Source organism: Polypterus senegalus, chromosome 4 (assembly GCF_016835505.1).
Source record: "Polypterus senegalus isolate Bchr_013 chromosome 4, ASM1683550v1, whole genome shotgun sequence".
NCBI classification, from domain to species: Eukaryota; Metazoa; Chordata; class Cladistia; order Polypteriformes; family Polypteridae; genus Polypterus; species Polypterus senegalus.
In genome coordinates this window covers 37,367,094-37,393,462 of record NC_053157.1, presented here as the reverse complement: position 1 = coordinate 37,393,462, position 26,369 = coordinate 37,367,094, and the positions used below count along the sequence as shown (strand labels likewise).

At 38.2% G+C, this 26,369-nt stretch overlaps 1 protein-coding gene across 7 annotated transcripts in view; it reads right to left on the bottom strand.

Annotated features, from left to right (window-relative positions):
- The window catches only part of nedd4l (NEDD4 like E3 ubiquitin protein ligase), a 115,395-nt gene that overhangs the window by 4,282 nt on the left and 84,744 nt on the right, over positions 1-26,369 (bottom strand). For all 7 annotated transcript variants that reach the window (XM_039750469.1, XM_039750470.1, XM_039750471.1 and 4 more), the window contains 8 exons: positions 25,147-25,268; positions 16,372-16,442; positions 15,116-15,211; positions 14,378-14,451; positions 8,948-9,008; positions 8,498-8,557; positions 1,928-2,035; positions 187-283 (listed from right to left, as the gene is read on the bottom strand). In XM_039750469.1, coding sequence (XP_039606403.1) covers positions 187-283; positions 1,928-2,035; positions 8,498-8,557; positions 8,948-9,008; positions 14,378-14,451; positions 15,116-15,211; positions 16,372-16,442; positions 25,147-25,268 — 689 coding nt within the window. The remainder of the gene's footprint in view (positions 1-186; positions 284-1,927; positions 2,036-8,497; positions 8,558-8,947; positions 9,009-14,377; positions 14,452-15,115; positions 15,212-16,371; positions 16,443-25,146; positions 25,269-26,369) is intronic.

The window sequence follows — 26,369 nt, the reverse complement described above, 5'->3', positions numbered from 1 at the left end:
ATTATTATTATAAAACTGAGCTTATCATCAGGTATAACTCTAGATAAAACAAAGGATTTGGACAATCTGCTTCAAGACGTAATACAGGTAATGTGTCCATGTACAAGTTTGAGGTTCTTTTTCGGACTATGTACTACAAACACACACATACAATTATGAGTAAAAGATTATTTTCTTTTTGATTACCGTATAACTCAGCAAACCCATTCATGGGCACGCGAGATGTTCCAGTAACAAACTGAAGTAAACGGATACGTTTCTCTGCATCCATGAGCAGCACAGCCTGCAACAAGAGCAAAAGATCATTTCAATGAATGATAACATGCAAAAGACATCTAACTGTAGGCAAATGCAGAATGAGCTGAATATGACACAGCATGTCAAGTGTGGCCCTAAAGACGCCTTCTGTATGACGCTGGCAGAAGCACAAGCATGGACTTGCCTGCACTAAGAAACTCTCACTGATCTGAATCGAGACCCCTGGGCACGCATAGGCCAAGTCTCAACACACAAGCCTTTCTTGTGCTATATATTTTGTTACACACAAGCCAAATAAATCAAAAACAACAACAAAAAAAAACTCTAAAGTGTCAGCATAATAGTCCATGGTAAACACATTTAAATATATGCCAAAACACATTAAAATATTGAAAAGTCCGCAACTTGGGATTGCTTAATCTGTTTAAATATATCCAGCATTTTAAGTAAGCAGACTTTGATCTTGTTTGGTTTACTTTGAAGAGAGCAGGGAGCAACCGAGTGGCCACAGAAATACACTTCCTGATTTTCATTCATCTGTTTTACATAGAACTGACAATGTCAAAAAAATAAACAAACAATAACAGTGGATACTGAGCAAAATTGTAATACTAAAAATGATTTGTAAGGCTTTATAAAGAAACAAACAAAATACAAAGGGAAACATTCAATAGGAATCTGATCCCACTTCCATTTCCATTATAGAAGCATGGGGAGCTGGAGCCACTCCCAATATCACTGATGTTAAGGCACAAACCAATCGTGCCAGCCACTCACAGACAGAACCATGGTACTGCAATTCAGGTGCAAGACGCTGGGATGTCACAGTAAACCAACATGTCTGGAAGAAAAAGTCAACACTGACAGTGACCTGACTAGGAGCTGAATCCAATTCAACAAGTGCAGAAGTAGCAGGGCCACCATCCAGCAGTTAAGACAACATATGCCATGCAGTGCTTTTGTCATTTCATTGCAGGTTACTATTTATTAGGCCGCAATTGCAGTATTTGTGTTTATTTGACAAGGCCACTAAAATGGTTCTGCACAGACCTGTGCAACTGGCAGCTTAGAAGTGATGTGTGGTTGGTGTACGGAGGTGGACAAACTGGCCACATCTTAACAGTAATATTAATAGACACATATTGCTGGGGTCAATTTAAATTAGTCAGTTTGAAACTGGGGGCAGCATGCTGGCACAGTGGTAGTGTGTTACTGCTTCGCAGTAAGGAGACCAGGGTTCACATCACAGATCCTTCCCCGAGTAGTTTTTGCTTATTCTTCCCATGTCTAAGTGCGTTACTACTAGGTGTGCCAGTTTTCTCCCAGTATCCATAGACATGTAGGTTAATTGAACTGGGGACCCTCAATTGTGAGTGTTTGTATGTGTGTTTGCCCTGCAACGTACTGGCGCCCTGTCCAGGTTTGTTTCCGTCTTTCACGCAATGCTAACTGGAATTGGCTCCAGCTCCAACGCGACCCTAGTCTGGATTAAGTGGGTTAAAAAATAACATGACAATTTAAACTTGTGTGTTTCACTACATAAATTTTTTATGTGTATACACTATGTACTTCATAACATTTGTAATTTGCATTTTAACTCTAAACTTGTTGCATATTTCTTTGACTTCATTCTAAGATGATTCCCTCTTCTAAACTGCATTCTACTTACCTTCCAGAACCACTGAATGACAGGATGATTTGGACAGTAGCCATTCTTGTAGACGGTGTGCTGCCTCCAGTCATTCACATCCACATCCCCAAGGCCACACATGAGCAACTGTGTGGTACAGAAAATGAAGGAAGAAAAATAAAAGTCGTCAAGTCTCCTCAATTTTATTACAGTAAGTTATATTTTTGCTTACTTCGACATGCCCATGAAGATTCTTTCAGTTTTAAATAACAAAGTTAACTTTCTTAATATTAGGCAAAAAGTAAAGGTTACAAATGAATTTATTTTAAAAACCACATTAGCAAAACAAACAACAATTTCAAAATCAACTGATGATTACACACTGGCAAAGATTAAAGTACAAAGGTTTAATGTCATAAAGAAAGGCTGGCATTCTACTCTTATGACCAGATATCTGAGATCATTTGATGATGTGAAAGATTCACTTGCTAAAATTAAAATAGAAGTGTTTAGGAAGTTTGATGTTTACTCTAAATCATGAGTTTTATTTGGTGTAACTGAAAAGAAAGGACAAAGGCCAACTTCCCTATAGCATCCTAGTTACTGTATGTCCATGCCAACCAATAAAACAAACACTTCAAAGGCAGGCATCCCATCCCAGAATCCTGTATAAGCACCAGAAGGGTACAGGAACAATATGTCTGTTATATACAATTGACAACATACAGCATGTGCTGCTTTCACTTATCATGTCAGCCGTAGTTCATATGCCCTGCGGTTCACTGGAAACACAGCACAACAGAACACGACTTACCTCAGAAAGTATTCACACCCTTCACTTTCATCACTTTTTGTTATGTTGCAGCTTCATGCTAAGACAGTTTTTCCCTCATCAAGCAACAAGCACTCAATAACCCCAGAATGGCAAATTGAAAACAAGACTTTAGAGATTTTTGCAAATTTGTTACAAATAAAAAACTGAACTATCACATTGAACAAGTTTACTCTGTACTCAGTTGAGTTTACAGCCAGGAGTCTTCTTAGGTATGATGTGACAAGCTTCACTCATCTGGATTTGGGGGATTTTCTACTATTCTTCTCTGCAGGTTGGATGGAGACCAACAGTGGACAGCTATTTTGAGGTCCCTCCTGAGATGATATATTGGGCTCTGAGCCATCCAAGAACATTCACAAAGTTGTCCCCAAACCACTCTTGTGTTGTCTTTGCTTTGTGCCTAGGGTCAAAGACCTGTTGGAATATGAACCCTTGGGCTAGTCCGAGGTCCAGAGAACTCTAGAAACAAGGTTATTATCGCAAACTAAAACAAAAAGAAAAACTCAAGATCAGAAACTAAATCAATATGAACCAATCAGAGTGGCTGAAAAGGCTATCTAAAGTAAAAAAAATAAATAAATCATAAAAATATTTACAGTTTTCATGACTGTAACTATAGGGACATGATAGGATCCATTTTTGAGTCTGGGCCTGCCCTGTAGGTGGTGAAATTCTTTTTATAGATTGCATGGCTGTAAAAAAAGTGTTTTATAGGAGTTTTTTTAAAAATTGAAGGCGACAATAGTGCATGATGTTAGAGCAGGGTATGTTGTGAGCTGTACCGAGTAAGGGTAAAAACCTGACAAACCTCGAAGTTTACCTAAACAGCCATCACAAAATAGCTTATAACATACTTCTGGGCAAATAATAAGTGAGGCTGAAAATTACAAACAATCAAAGCGCACATACAAGTCCAAGTCCACATCATACAAGAAAACAAATATTAACATCATGTTTACACAGGGCAGCAGCTTAGGGATCAGGCTCAAAAGAAAACCAAAAACGTGAAGAAGCCCAAGTAAACAGGTTTATTGAAACGGGCATGTCTACAAAGTTATGTGACATGCCACAGTTCAGAAAATGTGTTTCTTTTCTTGACCCTAAATGTAACATGCCACGTGCTGCACGAATAAATGAACCCATCGCATATAAAACTGATACAGAAACACAGCATATCAAATAAACAGCCAAACAGAAACTAACCCTCCGTGCAGGTAGATGGAGTAAAAAGGGAGTGACGGCAGCTTCATTTTTGGGAATGTCTGCATGCTTTTACCAAAAGCCAAAGGCACAATGCTTTATTAAGTGTATGTTGCATATGTTATCTGCACAAGGGAGAGGCTTTGGCCGTACTCAGGATGAATGTGGCATACCAGAGCAGAAGGGTATGATATTTGTGACAGACAACGGAGCAAACACAGTAAAACCTGTAGGTATGCTGCAGAGGCGAGGAGACTACTATAGCAGACAATTAAATATATAAGATATATGTTACCACCATTTTTTTTTATTCATCCTTACTTTATGCCATGAGAAATTTGTGCATTTTTATGAGAAACGGATTAACCTCTATGTATGACCACTAATAAGCTCCTGCCAAATTCACAAAAGTGTTTGATTAAATAGAATAAGAATAGAATGGTAATTTTGCAAACGGGATAAGAATAATGTAAGGTTTTATTTTTATTCACTACTTGCTGTGCTACACGTCTAAGACAGACTGAAATCAAAGTAATCAATATAGATCTCAGTGTTAACATTTGCAGTGCACCATGAAATGTATGTGTCTCTGTTATACACCATTTGGTATGGGATTCATAAAAGCAGTGTTAATGTTTGTGAAGTGCCACCTATTGGAAGGACAAATGCATTGCATTTTAAACCAAAAGATGTCTGTGATACTCCATCTTGTGGAATAACAGACATACAGCAATCCGATGGGCAGATAGACAGGCACACAGACACTTATCCTTTTACTAAGGTGGATAAATTGTCATGCTAATATAATATTTTGAAGTCCATTAAAAATGTTTAATGCATAAGGTTGAAATGTATGTATTAATGAAATTATTTAAGGGACTTTATTGTCAGTCAGTCATTTTCCAACCCGCTATATCCTAACACAGGGTCACGGGGGTGTGCTGGAGCCAATCCCAGCCAGCACAGGGCGCAATGCAGGAATAAATCCCGGGCAGGGCGTCAGCCCACCGCAGGACACACACACACACACACACACACACACACACACACACACATTAGGGACAATTTAGGATCGCCAATGCACCTAACCGGCATGTCTTTGGACGATGGGAGGAAACCGGAGAATCCGGAGGAAGCCCACGCAGACACGGGGAGAACATGCAAACTCCACACAGGGAGGACCCAGGAAGCGAACCCGGGGATGAAAAATGTGTTTTACGTGAATTACTTGTTAGCCTCAGACATATTGGAATATCAATCCCTCTTGCCAATGGTTTAAATCCCGAAATGAAACAGAAATGGGAGAAATGTGCGCATAACATAAACCAGTATTTTTTAATTCAAAACCAAAAAAGGGATCAGTGGAGGCTAGGTATTTTACATAAGAAATATGACAAATGAGAGGTGATATACTGGTACCCGGTACTAAGCTGTCCCAGTAGCTCATCCAGATTTTTCTTAAAGGTTGTGAAGGCTTCTTCTTCAATGTCATGATATAGTAGTTTGTTCCAGAGTCCCACAACTCTTTGTGTAACTCTGGAACAATTTTGCTAGTTTTAATTTTTCTATAAAACTACTGTAAATAGGAATTTACTGGTCCATTAACTCTTATCTTAGCTGTATGCACTGGCCACTCCTCGTCTTCAAAGAGCAGTACATACAGCAGAGTTATTTGTATTGACTGAGGCAGTGGAACACAATCACACCACAGCAGCACAGCAAGATGAGGCTACACAGCTTGCAGCAGCTTCAGCAAACACCACATTTCTTCAGAAATACAAGACCTTATCTAATAAAATAATTAGCTTATACACAGAAAGCCAGCCTTGGCCATCTGAACGTGCTCCTCAAATAGCTTTAGAACGATAGGTAGGGTGTTTCAACTGCAATACCTGTTCAGGTTTGGCAAGCCAGAGGAGCTGTGTATCCTGGGCTTACCTCTGTGGCGATGGATGTTGTGTGCTCTCCTGCCTCAGCTTGAGGACAGCTGTTGGCTGACACTGTGAAACTGAATGACAAACTTCTCTGGAACACGGAGTTTTCTTGAAAATGAACAGAAAGATGTGTATCTGAAACACACTACCAATCAGGCTCTGTTTTTTGTATCAGTGTTAGGACTTCAGTGCAAAGGAGAAAGACGTGCTTGTTGTTTGTTTATTGCTATTTTAAATTTGAACTGCTAATGCACATGCAAAAGTGTAGTTTGTTCTGCACAAATGATCACAAAATATAATCATCTTATAAAATTTTTCATATTCTGCATCTGGTTTTATTTTTATTTGGTTTTAACAGGAAACACCTATAGGTGTCTACTGAGATTAAACAAATATTTTTTCCAAACCTATTAAATCTACATCTTTCTAATTGTAATAAAAACTTTACCTCAATAACATCGCTATAACCATACCATAATTATTAAAACTAAAACAGAAACTAATATAAAAAAAGTCTTTGTGAAATAAAAACTGAATTAAAACTAAAACATAGCAGGAATGTTAACTAAAACTAAATTACTAGGGTGTTGTACCGTGTTAGCCATTATGAATGTAGTGAGAGGCCAAGCAAAATGACACTTTTTATTGGCTAACTTGAAAGATTACAATATGGAAGCTTTCGAGGGCCGGAGTTTCCTTGAAAGGGTGCATATTGTAATCTTTTTAGTTAGCCAATAAGAGGTGTCATTTTTCTAATTAAAATTAAATTAATAAGTAATATAAAAGCAAAGACTATTATAAAAACACATGCACATAATAATCTTGCTCTAGAGCAGATTTTCATAAATTATATCCATGTACTTTGCTCCATTCACCTTCCCCTGACTGGTCTTGTAGCCCCTCAGCATGATGCTGCCCACCACCTTGCTTCACCACTGAAACGGTATTGCACAGGTGATTAGTGGTGCTTTGTTTCCTCCAGACGTGAAACTTAAATGAAGACAAACTGTTCAATTTTGGTTTCATCAGATCAGAGAATCTTGTTTCTCAAAGTCTGAGAGTTCTTTAGGCACCTTTTTATAAACTCCAAAGTGGACTTTCACGTGTCGTCAGGGCACTCTGCCATAAAGCCCAGGTTAGTGGAGTTTTGCAGTGGTGGGTGTGCTGGAAGTTGCTCCCATCACCACACAGATTCTCTGGAGCTCAGCCAGAATGACCATCGGGTTCTTAGTCAGCTCTCTTATCAAGGCCCTTCTCCCACAATTGCTCATTCTGTCTGGGTGACTAGTGACTAATTTTACAAAGAGCAGTGGTTGTTCCAAATGTCTTCCACTGACGAATTATGAAGACCACTGTGTTACTGGGAAGCTTCAATGCAGTAGAAAATGTTTGTAGCTTTTACCAAACCTGTGCCTTGACACACTCCTGTCTCTAATTTCTGCAGGCAATTCCTTGGACTTCATGTCTCAGTTTTTGTTCTTAAACACATTGTCAACTGTGGAACCTTTTAGAGACAGGTATGTGCCTGTTGTAATCATGACCAATCAACTGGATTGACCATAGGTGAACTCCAAACAAGATGTACAAACATCTAATCTAATCTAATGGCATGCACCCAAGTCACAGCACAGGTTATGAATTCTTGCGTCAGTTTTCTATTTTAATAAATTTGCCAAGATACCTAAAATCCTGTTTTTGTTTTTTTATTCTGTGTATTGAGTGTTGCTTGGTGATGAAAAAAATTAATTTAAATGATTTTAGCACAAGGCTGCAACATAACAAAATGTGTAAAAGTGAAGGGTCTGAATACTTTCTGAATGCACAGCATGTGTAATTCATTCCTTTCAATGCACTGATAAGCTTTGCCTCCAACAAGGCAACTAAATGTAATCGCAGGACTCTTGTGTCTCTGGATCTGTGCCAGACCAGCACTTCTATGGCTGCATTTGAACAGCATGTAAAGAAAAATTCAGAAAAAGTAACCAGGAGACGAGTGAAGCCAACAGCTAAATTATAAGGGTAAAAGGAAGCTAATTCAGACATAGCAGGCATTTAGGTGGCTTATTATACTTAACACATCTTAGAAAGAAAGAACCAAAGCAAGCAACCATTACTGCCTCCTCTCTCTTCTTTAATTATATACCCTGATCATCTTTTTCATTTACTGGTGCAGTGAATTTAACTTTTAAAAACTGAAAACATTCAGTTGCTTAATCTGTTGCACCTTGTGGGTTTTGTAGTACAACATTCTGGGAAAGTCTTAGGTGTCACCTCTAGTTATAAGAGGACTGCCAGCCTTGCCCTATAGTTAACACGGACATACAACCTCAATCCCTGAGTGCCCCTTCTGAAATCTGTATGGGCAGAAACAAGGGGCTGATGTTAGAATAAACTTGGCAGCCTGTAAGGTGCAGGGCACCTTTATAATACATTCTCACTGACAGAAGATTACAGCCAGGTCTCCAACTTTCAGTGGACCTGATAACACAAATGCTAACTAGCCAGTGAGGTAGTTTACAAGCATTTTTAGGGTCCTTATGTTTTAAGCAGACTTTCAAAGGCATAACTCTAACAAAGAATATCTATGAATGCAATGTAGGTTTAAAAAAAAAATAGCTCAGAAGAGCATAGATGATTTACCTCAAGCTCATTTTCATCAAAGATTTTTATCAAGTCGATTGGAATGAGCTCAGTAAAACCCTGCAAACAATAAAAACAAAGTCACACACATAAAATGCACCAAGAAAGAGTTCTCTAAAAACAATACAGTAAAAGTTTTGCACAGATCACAGCATATGAGCATTCAGGACAAAGCTAACTGTGCAGCACTTTGCCGTTCGGTGTCACTGTAGCACCGAGTCATTCACAGCACACACACCGCGCTGGAGTGTATGCGCCCTCTTGTGGTAACCACTAAGAAGACATGCTTCTTTTAGAAAATCTGCCACTGTATGTGCAGAATGTACAGCACATATACAACAAATAAGCAAAGTAAAGCTCACAACGCCATGAATAGTTAAAAAATATGCATTCACACAACAAAAAATGTTACAGAAAAAGGAAATTCCAACACCCTCATTATAGTCTTACCTCTAGAAAAGCATTCATCTGCTTCTGGACCCTATTTACAAATCTCCACTGAATCACAAGGCTGAAAAAGTAAAAGTAAGTCAGTAAGTTAAAGAGAAAGAGCATGGCAGAATAATAAAAAATACAAGCTACTCAACTGCTTTAGATATGTCGAAGTCTATAGTTTGGTTCACCTTAACTTTTTTGTTGGGGCAGCTTCACTGGAGAGCCTGGAAGTTTGTTAAGGTTCTTTATTTCTAAAATGACCTATTATAAGAGTGAATGAGTAACTAATATAAAGAATCAACAACAGTTTTATATGTTTTCATGTAATTAGAAACCAAACAAAAAAGTGGATGACCTGGAGTTGCTGCTAGAGGACCATAATGCTGTTCAACAGAAGCTGACGATGGCTCATTTGTTACAAATCAAAAGTGAATGCTTTGTATTGGACAGAGTAGTGGTTTTTAACCTTTTTGGCCTTGGTACCCAGTGATGATCCTTTATTAGCAGTAATTTTAATATAAACTATCCAACATGTCCCCCAAATGGGGCCACACATTAACAAATAACACTACATACTGTACATGTTCAACATTTAAACACAGATTACACAACAGATGAAAGACACACGGTGCTCATCCAAGATAAACTCGACACACAGGTGCTTAATATTGAATAAAATTTAGTGTCCGTTTGTCTTTTTAATGGGTAACCTGGGCTTGATGCTAAAATCAGGGCTAGGTGAAAAGAGTGCAGAGAGGAGTACGTTTTAGTTTGCTGGTGGCCGACTCATCTAGAATTTCAGTACACAGTTCCGATCGCACAAGGCAAGACAAGCTCTTCTGCAATAGTGTGAGTTTAGTTATATTTGGCAATTTGTTGTTCAATGAGATGATCCAACAAGTGCCTGCTGGCTTGTTGTAGAAAAATTCTATAATGATTTTTTGTAAAGCTACAAGATTTTTATTTTTTTCTTTAAAAAAGTCAAACAATTTACTTATGTAAGTAGCATGCTTTGTTTCTAAATGTCTTTACAGTTTCTATGGCTTCATGATTACATCTGGTAGCACTACACCACAGATAATGCACAATGGCTGTTGCTCACCTTACTTCACAGAAAATATGGGCTACAATCATGGCCGAAATTATCAGGACCACAGGGATTTTCCCAGAAAATGCACCATTTCTCCCAGAAAATTGTTGCAGTTACAAATGTTTTGGTATAAATATGTTTATTTCCTTTATGTGCATTGGAACAACACAAAAAACAGAGAAAAAAGCCAAATCTGACATCATGTCACACAGAACTCCAAAAATGGTCCGGAGAAAATTATTGTCACCTTTTCAAAAGTGTGGGTAAATCGTTTTATTTCAACCATATGATGCTCGTTTGAACTCCCCTGTGGCAAGAAACAGGTGCTGGCAGTATAGCAATCACACCTGAAGCCAGTTAAAATGGAGAAAAGTTGACTCAACCTTTCTGTTGTGTGTCTGAGTGTGCCGCACTGAGCATGGAGAACAGAAAGAAGAGCAGAGGACTTGAAAGAAGAGTCTGAGGACTTGAGAACAAAACTTGTGGAAAAATATCAACAATCTCAAGGCTACAAGTCCATCTCCAGAGATCCTCATGTTCCTTTGTCCACTGTGTGCAACATAATCAAGAAGATCACAACACATGGCACTGTAGCTAATCTCCCTGGATGTGGATGGAAGAGAAAAATTGATAAAAGACTGCAACGAAGGATAGTCCGAATGGTGGACTAATGGCCCCAATCAACTTCAAAACATATTCAAGCTGTTCTGTAGACTCAGGGTGCAACAGTGTCAGCTCGGACTATCCATCAACATCTGAACGAAATGAAACGCTATGGCAGGAGAGCCAGGAGGACCCCACTGCTGACACCGAAACATAAAAAAGCCAGACTGGAGTTTGACAAAATGTACTTGAGGAAGCCAAAATCCTTCTGGGCGAACATCTTGTGGACAGATGAGACCAAGGTAGAGCTTTTTGGTAAAGCTCATCATTCTACTGTTTACAGAAAACAGAATGAGGCCTACGAAGAAAAGAACACAGTACCTCCAGTCAAACATCGTGGAGGTTCTAAGATGTTTTGGGGATGTTTAGCTGCCTCTGGCACTGAATGCCTTGACTGTGTGCAAGGCATCATGAAATCTGAAGACTACCAAAAGATATTGGGGCACAATGTAGGGCCCAGTGTCAGAGGTCATGGGTGTTCCAGCAGGACAATGACCCCAAACATACCTCTAAAAGCACCCAGAAATGGTTGAAGACAAAGCGCTGGAGAGTTCTGAAGTGCCCAGCAATGAGTCCGGATCTAAATCCAATTGAACACTTATGGAGAAATCTCAAAATTGCTGTTGGGAGAAGGCGTCTTTCAAATCTGAGAGACCTTGAGCAGTTTGCAAAAGAAGAGTGGTTGGAAATTCCAGTTGAGCGGTGTAACAAGCTTGTTGATGGTTATAGGAAGCGTTTGATTTCAGTTAATTTTTCCAAAGGGCATGCAACCAAATATTAAGTTGAGGGTACCAATAATTTTGTCCAGCCCGGTTTTTGAGTTTTGTGTGAAATGATGTCAGATTTGGCTTTTTTTTTCCTCTGTTTTTTTGTGTTGTTCCAATGCACATAAAGGAAATAAACATGTGTACACCAAAACATTTGTAATTGCAACAATTTTCTGGTAAAATTCCAGGGGTGCTGATAATTTCGGCCATGACTGTATATGTTATTTTAACATTTCTTTTTTGGTTCCGGTTATTGGGGTGAATCTTGTGAGGCAGATATGGAATTGGAAGAGCTTAGAGAAGGTAATGATACCAGGAATCTGATGAACTTGTCCATGTGCGGTGGCTTTCTTATTGAAATGTGCAGTGTGGTGTAAAACTGGTTGTTATCTGCTTGTAACTGGACTTGTGTCAGTTGTTTCATTTAATCAGTATGCAAAAGCAAAATGTCAGAACAGAAATCTGCAATTAGTAGCCTCCTAAAACTTCATTAGCTTTTTATTAGTTTTTTTTTTTTTAACTTATGCTAATGACCCATTTAGGGTGCTCAGTGACTCACTTGTTGAAAAACACTGGTATAGAGTGTTTTCTATAGTTAATATTAATAAAAAAACTAATCATTAAGCAAACAAAACTAGAGCACAGTATCACTATCAACATTATCACCACCGTCCTTGTCATTTTCTGGGTTTACCCATCGAAGTTGGCTAGTTGTTCCCTAAATGTTTTTCATCCATGGTCCTGGGCTCCCTTTGAGGTGGCACTCATTCTTTTCATATCCTCCAACACCGCCTTGCGATCCCATCTTCTTTGGTCTCCATTTTCACTACTTCCATTTTGGTGCATCTCTCTACCCAATCATCCTCTGTTTTTTCCCTACACTTGCCTAAACCACTTTACTCGACTTCTACACAGCACAACCCCTATCGCCTTCACACCAAGTGTTTCCTTTAACTCAGCACTCATCTTCCTCTTACTTTGTACCGCATCACACACCCATCTGATCATTCTCATCTCTGTTTTGTTTTCATTTGTCATGTCTCACTCTCACAAAGAGTACTACACCGCATAAAGATGTGGTAAACTTTAGCCTTCAAAGCCAGAGAGACCTCTTTTGAAGTTAAAATGGGGAACAGCTACCCAGATTTCTTCCATGCACTTCTCTCTTTCGCTGGCTCTGCTGTGCCCGCGCCTCCATTTGCACTCAACCTATCTGTTAAGTAGCAGGCCTTCCTACAGGATGAAACAATCTATTCACCCATTCAGAAACTGTTGGACTGAGCATCATAAAAAAGGCAAGAACCAACCACGGACAGGGGTGCTAGTGTATTACAGGGTAATTTCATGAACACAGCCAATAAAACCATGAGCTGTTTGGATGTCAAACAAAAACAACTAAACTGATTTTCACTGAAGTTTGCATGTGCGTTACCTTTGGTTCAACTTTAAACAGAGCCTATACGTAACACTGAGGAAAAGCGGGACAAGTCAAAAACCAGTGCCAACGTGGGGACTACAATTCACATCAGTCAGCAGGAGAGGGCGGTGGTGGATGGGAGGACACCTTCAGTGCACACAGAAAGTTGTCTAGTAGCTTTTTCTTCTCAACTATGTAGGACAACAATTTCACTGTCTCACTAGAGTACAGCTTTTGTCTAACAGTACATCTTTTTGTCCCTTTAGGGCTTACGTTTCACCATGTTGAATTTGAATTTCCAAAATACAAATTACCCGGGCAACACTGGGTACTTCCCCTGGTACAATGTGCATTTACCTTTACTTATCTGGCTGATGCCTTTAGCGAAGGCGACTTACAACAATTATGACACAATTAGTTACATTTCTTTTTTTTTGGTTTTCCAATTGGAGCACAGGCAGGTCAAGTGACTTGCTCAGGGTCACACAGTGTCATTAGCGAGATCTGAACCCACAACCTCAGGGTTTGAAGTTCAAAGCCTTAACCACTACACCACAATGGCCTACCCTAGGACCTAAAGGAGAGGAGTAGGACCATGTTCACACTACCACTGTCATCTGACCCAATTCCAGTTTCTCACACTTCTGGTACAGATCAGATTTTTTGCCTGCATGTTGAATCTGTCCCCGGAATTGGAATTGTGACCCACATTTGTATGTGGACCTCAATTCTAATAAAGATTCCAACTGAATATTGAAGCTGAAATTACACTTTCAGGTCATTCTTATTGTCTGCTACCTGATTATCGCTGTCCACTTGAGCATTACATGTACAAAAATAAGTGACTGATGATACAGACTGCTGAACTATTCTGATGTGTTTAATTACATTTTGAGTTCAATCTCTAAGTTGATGTAACAAAAATATGTATTACAAGAGGTGGACTACAAGCAATCTAATCTAACAAAAATTATAAAATTCAGAATAGGCACCTACACAGATGGTTTCAATGCACTACTGGAAAAAACAGGAAGTCACATGTCAAGGTTATCAAGCACGTGCCTGTCGTTGTGTGTTGTTTGTGAATCAGATCAGATGTTGACCACATGCAAATTCAAATAAGAACAGTCAGATAACAACTCTAATAAGTAAAATTGGTAATGTCTGTTTAGACATGACAATGTTTTGTAAATATGTGACAAAGATAATATCATTTTGGACGAGGGGGCTCATCAGCATGAAAACAATCAGTGTTACAATATAAACAGAGAAAATGGTGGCCTTTGTCTGTATTTGAGTATCTGGGCCAAAAGGATCAGCATGGACAGAAATCAAGAGAAGAGCTCCAACAACAATCAGTGAGGGTTTGACAAGAGAACCGAGGTGGAGCAGTGAGAAAGCCTTCTTGAAGAAAATGTTTTTCTAGAACATTGTAGATTTCCTATCAGAAGATCACCAAACCCAAGTTTACATTTATTATTTTATTAGAAACTACAGCCAATACTTACTCAATGTATTCTTTTTTATTGTCATTTGTTACAACCATTTCAGATCCGCTGGGCTTCAGGTCCACTTGGTACGTCTGAGGAAACAGTTTTAGATTTTGATTATATTATGATTGTTTAGATAAAAAGAGACTTGATGCAAATCATCACTAGAAACGATAACACATGTGACATAAAAAGAAACCCACAAGAAATGAAGATAGCAAGACTCGGTGTATGCCAAGAATTACTGCTTGGAGTCACACTGAAAACACAAACAGGTATCCAGAAAGTAGCAAGTTTTCAGAGGAAGAGAGAGGATATCAAGAAGAAATGTTCATCCACTCTGAATTCTGAATCAATAACGTGACCCAAACTCCCACATTCCAGACTTCTGAATGTACAAATTGTTCAAATACTTTATGAAAGTTTACTTTAGTGAAAGCACAAAATATAAAGGAAAAAAAAATTGGTTTAAAATAGATGTAAAATGATCGATATTGTGATACGGACCTTTCTGTTTATTTACTGTACTCAGAAAGATGAAAACATGAGGCTGTTTTTGAACAACAAAAAATATATATATGAAAAAATATATATACAACATAACATTCTCATAACCTGATTAATTTAATGAGGCATTTGAGAATGGAATGGAATGTTACATCATGTCATGCTTTGTTTTATGTTACTTTACTTTGTGTTACGCTATAAATATCTATCTATATATATATATATATACACACACAAATATTTATGTACCTGGCCAAAGTTTTCTTCATCTATGCAAAATCTGAGATCCAGCTCTGTTGGGTCATTTTCCAGAATCCATTTTAAAGAGTTGTAGTACTCACTATCCTGAAAAAGCAAATAGTTTTGCATAGGCAACTTGATTGAATTTAATGGACTCATAACTGCTGCTTACTGGATAGAATTGACAATCTGTTACAAGAAACATGAAGGATAATGCTTTAGTGGAGACATCCCGGGATGGCAGAGCATTATCCATAAATGTTATATTCTTCATAACATTTTTATTCCAGTACACAATACAGTTCAGCTACTTCGGAAACATAAACTGTTGCAGCTCTTTATTTATTTATTTTTTTATTTACCATTTTGCTACCTTTGTAACACACACACTTTTGATGTTCACACATATACTACATTTATCACAAGAGAGCACCCTTATGAAGAGCACAAGAGACAACATTCAAAGAAACACAATTTGCTTTGTGAGATATTCATTTTGATCTGCAGATGTGAAACTAATAATGCATAATTGGTGCTGGAAGAATCATCTGAAAAAGGCTGGCTAACTTGAACAGATCTATTGATTTTGGATGTCAAATGCACTTTTTATCAGAAACCTGTTCATCTCAGTGGGTTTACATCTACAACACAGTGCAGGAAGCACACACCACGCATCCTGTGATGTATATTCTACAATGGGTATTCACCCTTAGATGTCTGGCTATGTCATGTGTTGGCATCACCTTGTAAGCATCACATGTGGCAGATAAGACCTGCAGGTAGCACATGTTGTTGGTTAATCAAAATGAAGATTTGCACTACATGAAGTCGACTCTCAGTGACTCATTACTTCTGCTATAAATTTACTTCTATTAGCTAAAACATAGCTGCACATGGTACAGATATAGCTGAATCAACCAGCAGAAACTGCAGTGTCAGACATCTTAGGGAGACATTATTGTGTGATTAAGGTGCAAGCAGTAAGGAGCGGCTCTCTGTCCGTCTGGTTTGATATATTATCTATGTGCTAGCGACTAGCATTTATTTGTTTGGATGGTTTGGTGCTGTGCCCACACATGTGGATTCTATTGAAGTTAGTGCCGATAATATACCCATAAACGTCTATCAGGGCCCACATGTGCTTTAGTTTCACCACAGTCAATCTTTGATATTCAACTGAATTCATTTTACAATTACAATTAGACAAAGACATTGAAACAGCAGATGTTTACAGTGGCTCTCAGATGTGTATTTGATATTCTTACCACTGATTCCATATCTTTCAGTGTAATCTGCTTTCCTAACATCATCTTGTAAAAGGGCCTGATGAAGAAACCTACAAAATTAAACACACACAAAAAACACTTTACTGATTGTGAACCAAATTTTACATTTACCATAAAAATCAAGCTTTATGGCATGTGTACTAAATCCTTAGTAAGTATGGGTTAATTCTGATTCTGATAATTTTCCATATATGACCCTCCATAAAACTATCCCAAAAAAGCTAATGGGATACATGAAGTCATTTAAAAGAACACTCTACCCAAAAAGTATATATTTTTTAAGTTGCTTAACCCATGCAGTTTGTAGAGACAGCTAAGAAAATTGTTTAATTTCTTATTTTTGTGAAGAATACACATAAAATTTCTGATCCAACGGGAGCCAATGGCAATCAATAGCAAACAACTTAAAAAATTCCATGAACAAATCTCTCATATCAAATAACCTGTGTGCCAAGTCATCCATTCGTATGCTCACAACACAGAAAATTCACGCAAAATGTTAAAATCTAATAACTCGGAAAGATTAAAGTAGTCCATAAACAGGAAGCCCCCTCACAAAGGGTTGCACTTTTAAATTAAAGACCCGCCTCTACCCTTCATTCATTGGTCACGGGTTCTGTCTTGTTATGTCCATTCTCAAATGACCTTACAAATTTTTTTGGCCATCACTACAAACTTCATTTTTGGGTGGAGTATTCTTTTAAAAAGCAATGCGACAAAAACATATGACATCATAAACCAGTGGAAATAAATTCAGCAGACATAGGAGACTAAAGTGGAATTGCCTGCGGCAAACCTGACAGATCAACACCGTAGCTGCTGTCATTATGTTGTTAGGCTAGTAGGACTTTAAAACCAGTCAGGACTGAGTGTAAAAATGTCCTGGAAAGTCAATGTCCCAGGCAGCCAGTCAAATTTCTAAAGCAGTATCCATGAGGCGGCAGTGCCAACCCATCATTCTGTTGTGTCTCACCTACTACAGAATTGTGTCTGTTAGATTGCAAATCATGTAAAGCAACCCTGGCCTGGATCAAGATGGCTTTGATAACGATGGACAAAACATTTTTCAAAACTTTTGCTTCCTGAAAAAGTTTTAGTGATTATGAGAAGATAGTTTCAAGATGAACAATCTGTCTGTGTTTTATTGAGTATAGAGTGTTTAATCACTTAGTAAAGTTGACACATTGCATTAGTTCAATTGAGCAAAAAGTGCTCTGCTGCTAATTTTCACTTGTCCTCAGCATCTGATGCTTCTCGTTTCAGTATCAGCCAGCCAGCATTGATGAACCCCACTTGCGCGGATACCACTGTTCCATTGCTGGCATTTCCTTGTGAAACACTTCACCACGTCTGTCACCAAGATTAGCAGGGAAGTCCAAGTGTGAATGCAGAAAATTAATCTTTGAAGACACTTCATGCACTTTATGGTTTTGTATGCTTGAAGTTGTTGTGATTCGTGCATTTTGAGCCTGTGAGAATTGTAGCCTCATTTGCCTGTGCTTAGCTGACAGGAGTGGTACCCCGTGTGGTTTCCTGCTGCTGTAGCCCATATGCTTCAGGGTTTGACGTGTTGTGCATTCAGAGATGCTCTTCTGCATACTATGGTTGTAACAAGTGGTTATTTGAGTTACTGTTGTCAGCTCACACCAGTCTGACCATTCTCCTATGACCTATGGCATCAACAAGGCATTTTTTCCTAAAGAAATTTCCCATTTTCAGACCATTCATTGTAAACCCTAGAGGTGGCAGTGCATAAAAATCTAAGTAGATCTGCAGTTTCTGAAATACTCAAACCAGCTTGTCTGGTACCAACTACCATGCCACATTCAAATTCACTTTAATCACCTTTCTTTGACATTCTGATGCTCGGTTTGAATTGCAGCAGGTCATGTTGACAATGTCTACATGCTTAAATGTGAGTTGCTGCCATATGACTGGCTGATTATATATTTGTGTTAACAAGCAGTTGAACAGGTATACCTAATAAAGTGGCCGGTGAGTGAGTGTGTGTGTGTGTGTATGTATATTATATATATATATATATATATATATATATATAAACACATACACAGAGTATATATATTTATAGTTTATTTTAAAATTGTAGTGCTAATAAAAACTACTTGTCTACTCTATAAAAAATGCCAAGGCTTTTAATGCTTTACCTTACTTTTTTGCCAAGAAACATTTTTACTTAAAATATTTTCTGCTTATCCTTCTCTTGTTCAACTTAAAGTTGTCACAGTGACTCATTTAAATCATAAACCAAATAACTTATAAATACGTAGAATAAACGTGAACACTTCAATAATGTTGTCATCATTTAAAACTATCAAAAAATATAACTGACTTACAAGCTTAAAGATGTACTTAATTTTGTGTAAAGTGCCAGCCTGTGTAATGTGCAGCTGTACTTAGCTCTATCTGTGTTGTACCCCACATTTTCAAAGTATCATACACTCAGTGGTATGCATAAAGTTAACATTTTTTTTTTCCATTGCCATTTCTGTTGTTTTTACTTAGTCAATTAAACTAAAAATTGGTCTTTCTCACCCTGAACATTATATTTGAATATATTATCTTTCTTATTTAATAGTAAAGGGCAGAGGCCTTGAGAATTAAAGTGGAGACATGGATAATAATCAGCTTCACAACTCTTGAACCGTAGCTCAGTTTGCTGCTGCCTTTGGAGTGGACTTTAAATGTTCTCCCTTAGCTTCATCCCACAATCCAAATACTTTTTGATGAAATGGTAGCTCTGAATTGGCCTGTGGTGTTATAGTGGGCCCTGAAGCAGGAAATCGAGACAGACAGGTTTTTCTTTAACCCATCACTTTAGCTGACAGCAGGCACTGGCACAACTATACCGGCTAGCATGTTTTTCAGATGCTCTACACTCCTATTTGGAAAGCTGGCATCAAAGGTAGTGAATCTCTGCTTTGATCTTTTAGTTTCAAATTGACCTGTCCAGTTCAAATAAACGAAGCACTCCTCCTTTCCTAGCCAATATGTACTTATGTCCCAGTTTTTCTCCTGCTTCCTTGTAAACATTAACTGGCCTTGAACCATGCTTGTTGATTTTGTACAAAGATGATACATCTTTTTGTTTTATGACCTTGGGGATTAATGCAGTGTACCAAACACCAAAATATGAAAAAATAAAAATAACGAACTTTATATGAGATGCTTTCAGTGTTTGCTTAATTACATATATAAATAAATTAGTACTAAATACAGTACAGCTCTGAAGTACTGTGCAGCACTAGCTGTGTACTGTTCGGTTTGAAACAATCCTAGGTAGAGTAGAAATTGTATTGTCATGTGGAAAGGTACAGTGTGCAACCAACAAGCAACATGATGCCACTCTCGGACACTATAACAATTCATTAAAACACAAAAATTTATTATAATTATTTGAATGAACAATTCAGATTCTAGGTATATTCTTTGCTGCTGTGACTGTGCTCTAATTACCTGAAATCTTGTGAAAAAATCACTTTATTGGCATCTGGTGGATGATCTTGAGAAGGATGTAAAAATGACAAGCTGGTTAAGTGTGTAGATGACACCAAACTGGGTGCCCTCAAGAGGTGACTTCAGGGTAACAGAAGTCAGAATTGTTACAAACGATCTCTGACAGACATCTAATCAAATATAAATTTGTAGCCATAATACTTTCTTTATCTATACATGCTTTAGATTTTGATTTTACTTTCATTAACTCTCTATAGTTCATTCAGAATCATTAACTTTTAACACATTTCTAATAATAAAAGACAAACAAATTTAAGTTAGAAAATAATATATGGTGTCTAGTGCTCCTTGGAGTCCAACAAACAGGCTCAGACTAAACGCACTCATGCTTTACTGGGATTGTTTTATAAATCCACGCTTGTTCTGTTTTCAGGTTTCAGGGAGGCAGAGACATTTCTACTGAGCACAACTTTAAAACCCACTTCAGAGAGTCGCAGGGCGCACTCAAGTACACCTGAGCTCACAGGCATGTCTGTTGGATGTGGGAAGAAAAAACCACAAGAAAACAGAGAAGGGAAAAGCAGTGTTAACTATAGGGCATAACTATGTTAGTGAAATCAGGTTTTAAATGAAAGTATATTTTAATATATATTATATTTAGGTGAGATGAGATGGCAAGTTCGTATGTGATTAGCCAATTTTATCTAAAGCAACTACATGAGGCAAGTCAAACAACAATTGTAGTAATGATAGGGTAAGGTTGGGATAAGGCTTTCCTCTCAAAAAACAATATTGCAGCTTGAATTGGGTTTGTAATACACTGACAGTGAGAGCCTTTAGCTTCCTGGATAGAAGGCCCTACATTTAATCCTTTTGTTCACTTTTTGACAAAAACTGACTACATTCTTTAGTAACTATGGAAAATGTTGCTACAATGACTTTTAAAGGATAAAAGATTCCTTTAATTTTAGGTGGTGCAGTGGTTAGAGCTTCATATTCCTGAGCTCAGATTCCAGCAAGGCACTGATTGTGTGGAATCTGCATATCCACCTCATCCCTGCATATTGTGGCTTGTGGCTTTTTTGTTTATTTTTTAACCAAATGCCACAGTGTTGCTTTTACATCTCAAAGACGTGCATTTTAGGTTACACTTTGATTTAAAGTGGCCTCCTAGGAGTTTGTGACTGTGTCGGCTCTGTGACAGGCTAATTGTTCATGAAGGGTTAGCTCTGAATATGACATTCCTAAACTGGACTGAGCTAATCAAAACACAAGATGTACAACACATTAGAATTTCCACTTATCAATATCTTATTTCATTTCATGAATTACTTCCAAAAATAATAAACAGAATTCATTGATAAACACTGCATTTTTGAAAAGCTAGGACTAATTTTAAGTACGCAAAGATCAAAGTTATGTCAATGAAGTCCTGTATTTGATTTGTGTCTGAGATGCCCTCTATATGTAGATTTTCATGTCTGCTATGTGCTTGTGTGCATTTTCCTCTCATAGTCCAAGGACATGTCCCAATTTTAGCAGGTTGTGATTACAAAATACATAAGCTATTAGGCTTCTGGTTAGCAATCTATGGGTTAAAAAAGTAGGCAATTTACACATTTACGTTCACATTTCTATTCATTAATTCATATATTCATACAATCATATCACTCCTCCATAACACATTGCTAACTGTGGCCACTATCTTTGACTCACGAGTAATGCACTTCCTGAAAGTAAAGAGGCCCTCTGTCACTGGCCTTAATTATATAATAATTATATATTAATATTCTGGGCCGGATTAAACATAACCTTTAAAGTATTGCAATGAATACAGTTACATATTAATGAGATGTTTAAAAAAAAAAAAGTAAAATGTAGAGAGGGAGCTTCTAGTATTTAAAACACATAAATTTCCTATTACTGTGAAATATTACCATTAAAATATTTATTTCCACTATTACTCAGCCTCTATAACTTGCATAAATCTACATTTACGTGCATAATTACGTCAACAAAGGCACATAAAATCAAAGCCAAACTGATTTAAAGGCCCATCTCAACCAAATGTTTGTTTGCGCTGGAAGAAATCTTAACTAAATGGATTAAACTGTCAGATCCTGCCATATTACGACTTACTGAATATATTATGATTAAAAACTGAAATACGTGGCCCACATCAGTAAAGTGGGACTAAGATACTGCACATTCATTGCAAGATACAAAACAGAAAAACTCATTGAATATGTACTACAGTGATCTCCTGCCTATCGCTGAAGTTACATTCCAGACCCATCAGCGATAGGTGAAAATCTGCGATATAGAAAGACCATATAAATAAACATTTTTTTAATAGTTTAAGTCTTAAAATACCCCTCCCACACGCTTTAAACACAAGTAAACTTTTCTCTACAAGTAACATTTCTCTATTATAAAAAAAATCTTGGCAGGGAGACGAGGCTTGATCTTCTCAGAAGACAATTTGACGTCCTGCGAGAGACATTTTAACGTTACGCAAAACAAGGGAGTGAGACAGAAGGACAGCTGCTGTACAGGCTTTTAAATGATCGACACACAGAACAGGCATCTTGGCAGAAGCAGCACAAAGCCAATAGCCACTTCTGCTTAGCGTGCGTTCAGCTCCCCCCCTTCACAATGTGAGCAGGAGAGACTCGAAGTGACAGGAGCATAGCGCACCGCCGGGGTTTGAGCGCAGCGATCGAGAACAGATCATCTCAGAGAGACACTCTGACGACACGCAAGACTAGACATTACAACCTTAGGAAGCAAAACCCATGAGACGGTGACCTTTGCACGGCATGCCCTACTTACAAACAATTTAAAACAAGTTCATTGACATCAACCCTAGCAGTTATTGGAATGTTTTTGGCAGACAAACTTCAGGTGCTCCCAGCTCTTAAAACAACGACAAGCAGAACATGCAGCTTGCCAGCAGCAGCAAGCCAACAGATGATCCGATAACCCACAATTCAATTTACAGAGACGCAAAGTGACAAAAGGACAGCTGTTGTGCAGGCTTTTAAGAGACTGACGCCAAGCGCGACAAGCACAACACACAGCTGGCCAGCAGCAGCAGCAGCAAGACAAACAGCTGAACCAATCGCATCTCTTTAGTGTGCGTTCAGACCCCCTTCACAACGCGAGCAGCGTTATAAGTCCCACGGGAAAAAGATGTAACCACGCCCGGGGCAGGAAAAAAAGGACAAATATTGTTTTTACAAAAGTTTTAAAGTAAAGATGAAAATAATACATATGTAACAATTCCCATGAAAATAACAATCTCTTTAATTGTTTATCCGGTAAAGCAAACCTGGGGGTGGGCGAGTGAAGCGAGCAGGGGGTGGAGCCCCCTAGCAATAATAATAATAAATCCGCGATGTAGCAGGGGCGCGATAGCTGAACTGCGATATAGCGGGGGATCACTGTACATATATTTTGGATTTATATATACATGTATAAACTGCAAAGGGTTGTGTCGGTCTGTCATGTGATTACGTGCAAACCACTGGGGCTAAAACCATGATCTTCATCTTATGCAGAAGCTTATGATATGATAAGCACTGATGGAACAAAATTCTGCCTAGAAGCAACCTCTGCAAACTGCATAGGCAAATTAATTGCAAGGGTGACAGTGCAGAAAGAAAAAGAAGGGCTACGACACCTGCTGAGCGTGAAGTAAATTGCAGATGCTGATTATGTCACAGGAAGAAGTTGATCTTGGACTGAATTGAAGGCTCATTACATGATATGTGCTGATGAAGCAAAAAATGTGGTTAGCAGGAACCTCTGCAAGGTTACTGGGGTATGTGTTGTTCTTATAGCAAACTCTATAGGAAAACTGATCAAGAAGGTGACTAGTGACATCTGCTGAGTGTAAAGCTAATTGTGAATGCTGATTATGTGATAGGCAGAAAAAGGAGGTCAGCCCTGGGATATGCTGCCTGCCAAGCACATGTGGCACAGCAACCTGCTGGTACTTGGAACCGTGATCTTGGGAGGACAGGAGGTCTTCATGTTTTTTAGTGCATGCTAAATGAATCTTACCCTGGAGAGTCTATTAATTTTTTACATCCAAGATGTCTCACTTAAAGGTTTTCCAATGCTGTATCTGTCGTAGTGGCTATATAAGCACAAGGAATTCCAGTTTCTGTATTACATCTTGCCAGAAGACGGGGCCTGAGTTGCCTCGAAAGCTTGCATATTGTAATCTTTCTAGTTAGCCAATAAAGGGTGTCACTTTGCTTAACTTCTCACTACATCCATAATGGCTAACACGGTAAACACCCTTATACTACTGCAACATAAAATTCTCAAACCCAGGTAATCTAGTTCAGGGACATGGGTGGATGGAGCCCATCTGACAGCAGGAACTAATCCTTAATCGGGTGCCAGCCCTGTTCTGGAATTTAACTTTGTGAAAATGTCATTTAGAAACTAATTATGTTGCTGGAAGTAAATATTGAGATGTCACATAATACTAATAATATTTAGTAAGGCACCCTTTTCTGTAATAAGTGTTTTGGGTGCCTTTCAGTTTTGCATGTGGTTAATGGTGATTTCCATTTGTTCTCCTTTAGCACAGTTCCTCCACCCCTCTCACTCTGTTTGTGCATCGCTTATGAACTTCAAATTTCAAGGTGTGCCAAAGGTTCTTCAGAGGGTTGAACTTGGAACACTGAATGGGTCAATCAAGGATTCTTGCCTTTTTTTTTTTTTTAATGATTGAGCCACCGAAATCTACATTCAATCTGCTCATGTGCTTTGCATCACTAACTAAATGAAAGAGGAAATTTTCCCCAGAGTGCTGCTTTAGTCTGGCAGAATATCCTTGCAGTATTCTCTGCTCTGCTCATTTTGTTTCAGTGCTTGCTAAATAGAAGCAATTGTATAGCATGCTGCTGCGTCGATCTTGATTCAGTATGGTGGAGCAAGGATAGTTTATAAGCTTCAGCTCAAAAATATCTGTTTTGATGTTGTGTCCACAAAAAATGTAAATGTAACCTGTAATGGACTGGCACAGCAACCAGGTTATGCTTCTCTGTATGATCTGTGACACAGTTTAGTACAGAATGATGAATTAATCTTTTAGACTTCACTAACCTACTAATAACAAGTCATTCTTAAGCGATCCTGTTATTTAAAGGTGTAATTACCAGAGGCTGCAACCACTTGGAAGTTGAATGTTTATTAGAAAAATAGTTCAGCAATGACACTGCAGGTTTCTGTACCTTATCTCAGTTGTAGGACTCAAAAACCTACCATCTAACAGCTTGCCATGGAACACGGCCATTCCTGCTACTCGTCCAATGAATTTAAAATAAGACAGATGATCTTCGTTACAGAGGCCAGAGTTGGGATTAATCTGAAGTGTGTAGTTATCTCTGAAAAGAAAAATAAATTAAGAGCATGATTAATATAAACACATCCTAAAAAGCGAGACTGAATTGCGTCAGACTCAATCAAACCTGCCTCTGCAACCCTCTTAGACATCTTCAAATAGGACCCTTTCAGACATTACCTCTTAAGTTGTGTACACTGCATTGTTAAGTGTGGCTGCTATGGGAGCTGCTGACCTACTTAGAAATGTTTTCAAATAATCATGTCTTCAGGGTTTTGCCAGGAATAATGCTGGAGGGAGGAAACAAAGAAACTGGAACATCTTGTATGATAATGCTGCCTGACTCAAGGCTGAAGCATTTGTCTTTGACAGTGAAAGCTGGTAAGTACATAGACAATACAAAACATTTTCATAATTTGCAGACAGAAAATGATGGCTACCACAGTCAGGCAGTATTCTTCTCTTTCTGTAAAGCTATTTGCATACCGTCATTATCAACATCCATCACATTAGTTTTTAGAGATAATATGGAAAGCAGAAGACGGATATGATGTAACAGGGTCCTCCCAGATGAACATGGCAAAACTCTCCAGACACTTGATAAAACATTTTCTTGCTTTATTATTTTTTAATTGATCGAACATGCACTTTTAGGGTTAGTACATGTGTCAAACCTGAACACAGCTGCCTAAGTGAAGTATTACCACAATAAGTCACTTGAGTGGCGCATGACTCATTTTTCAGGTCACAGTAAAATGTCTTGTGATATTACAAAATGCCTACTGCATTACCGGGCATCTAAGGAATGTCTTTCTGATACCTGCTATTCTTTTTGGTGAAAGGGTATTAGATGTAATCCCATGCCAGATTACAAATGCAACAGTATTTCCAAAAACCAGTGCACCCATATGAAACCTCTTCCTGGACCTTGGTCATATATCCGCTGACCAGAGATCTAATCATGTCACTATGGCCCACTTTTCTCTTCACAGCTCCTTCTCAATTTTTTTTTAACATGCATATAACCTTTCTTGCAGAAATTCACACTTTTAACTTTTAAAAATAACAAAAACATATCTACAGGAAAAGTTCTGCTATAGTTATTGTAGCTAACTAGACACCTGTGTTTTTTCTTCTGCAAGAA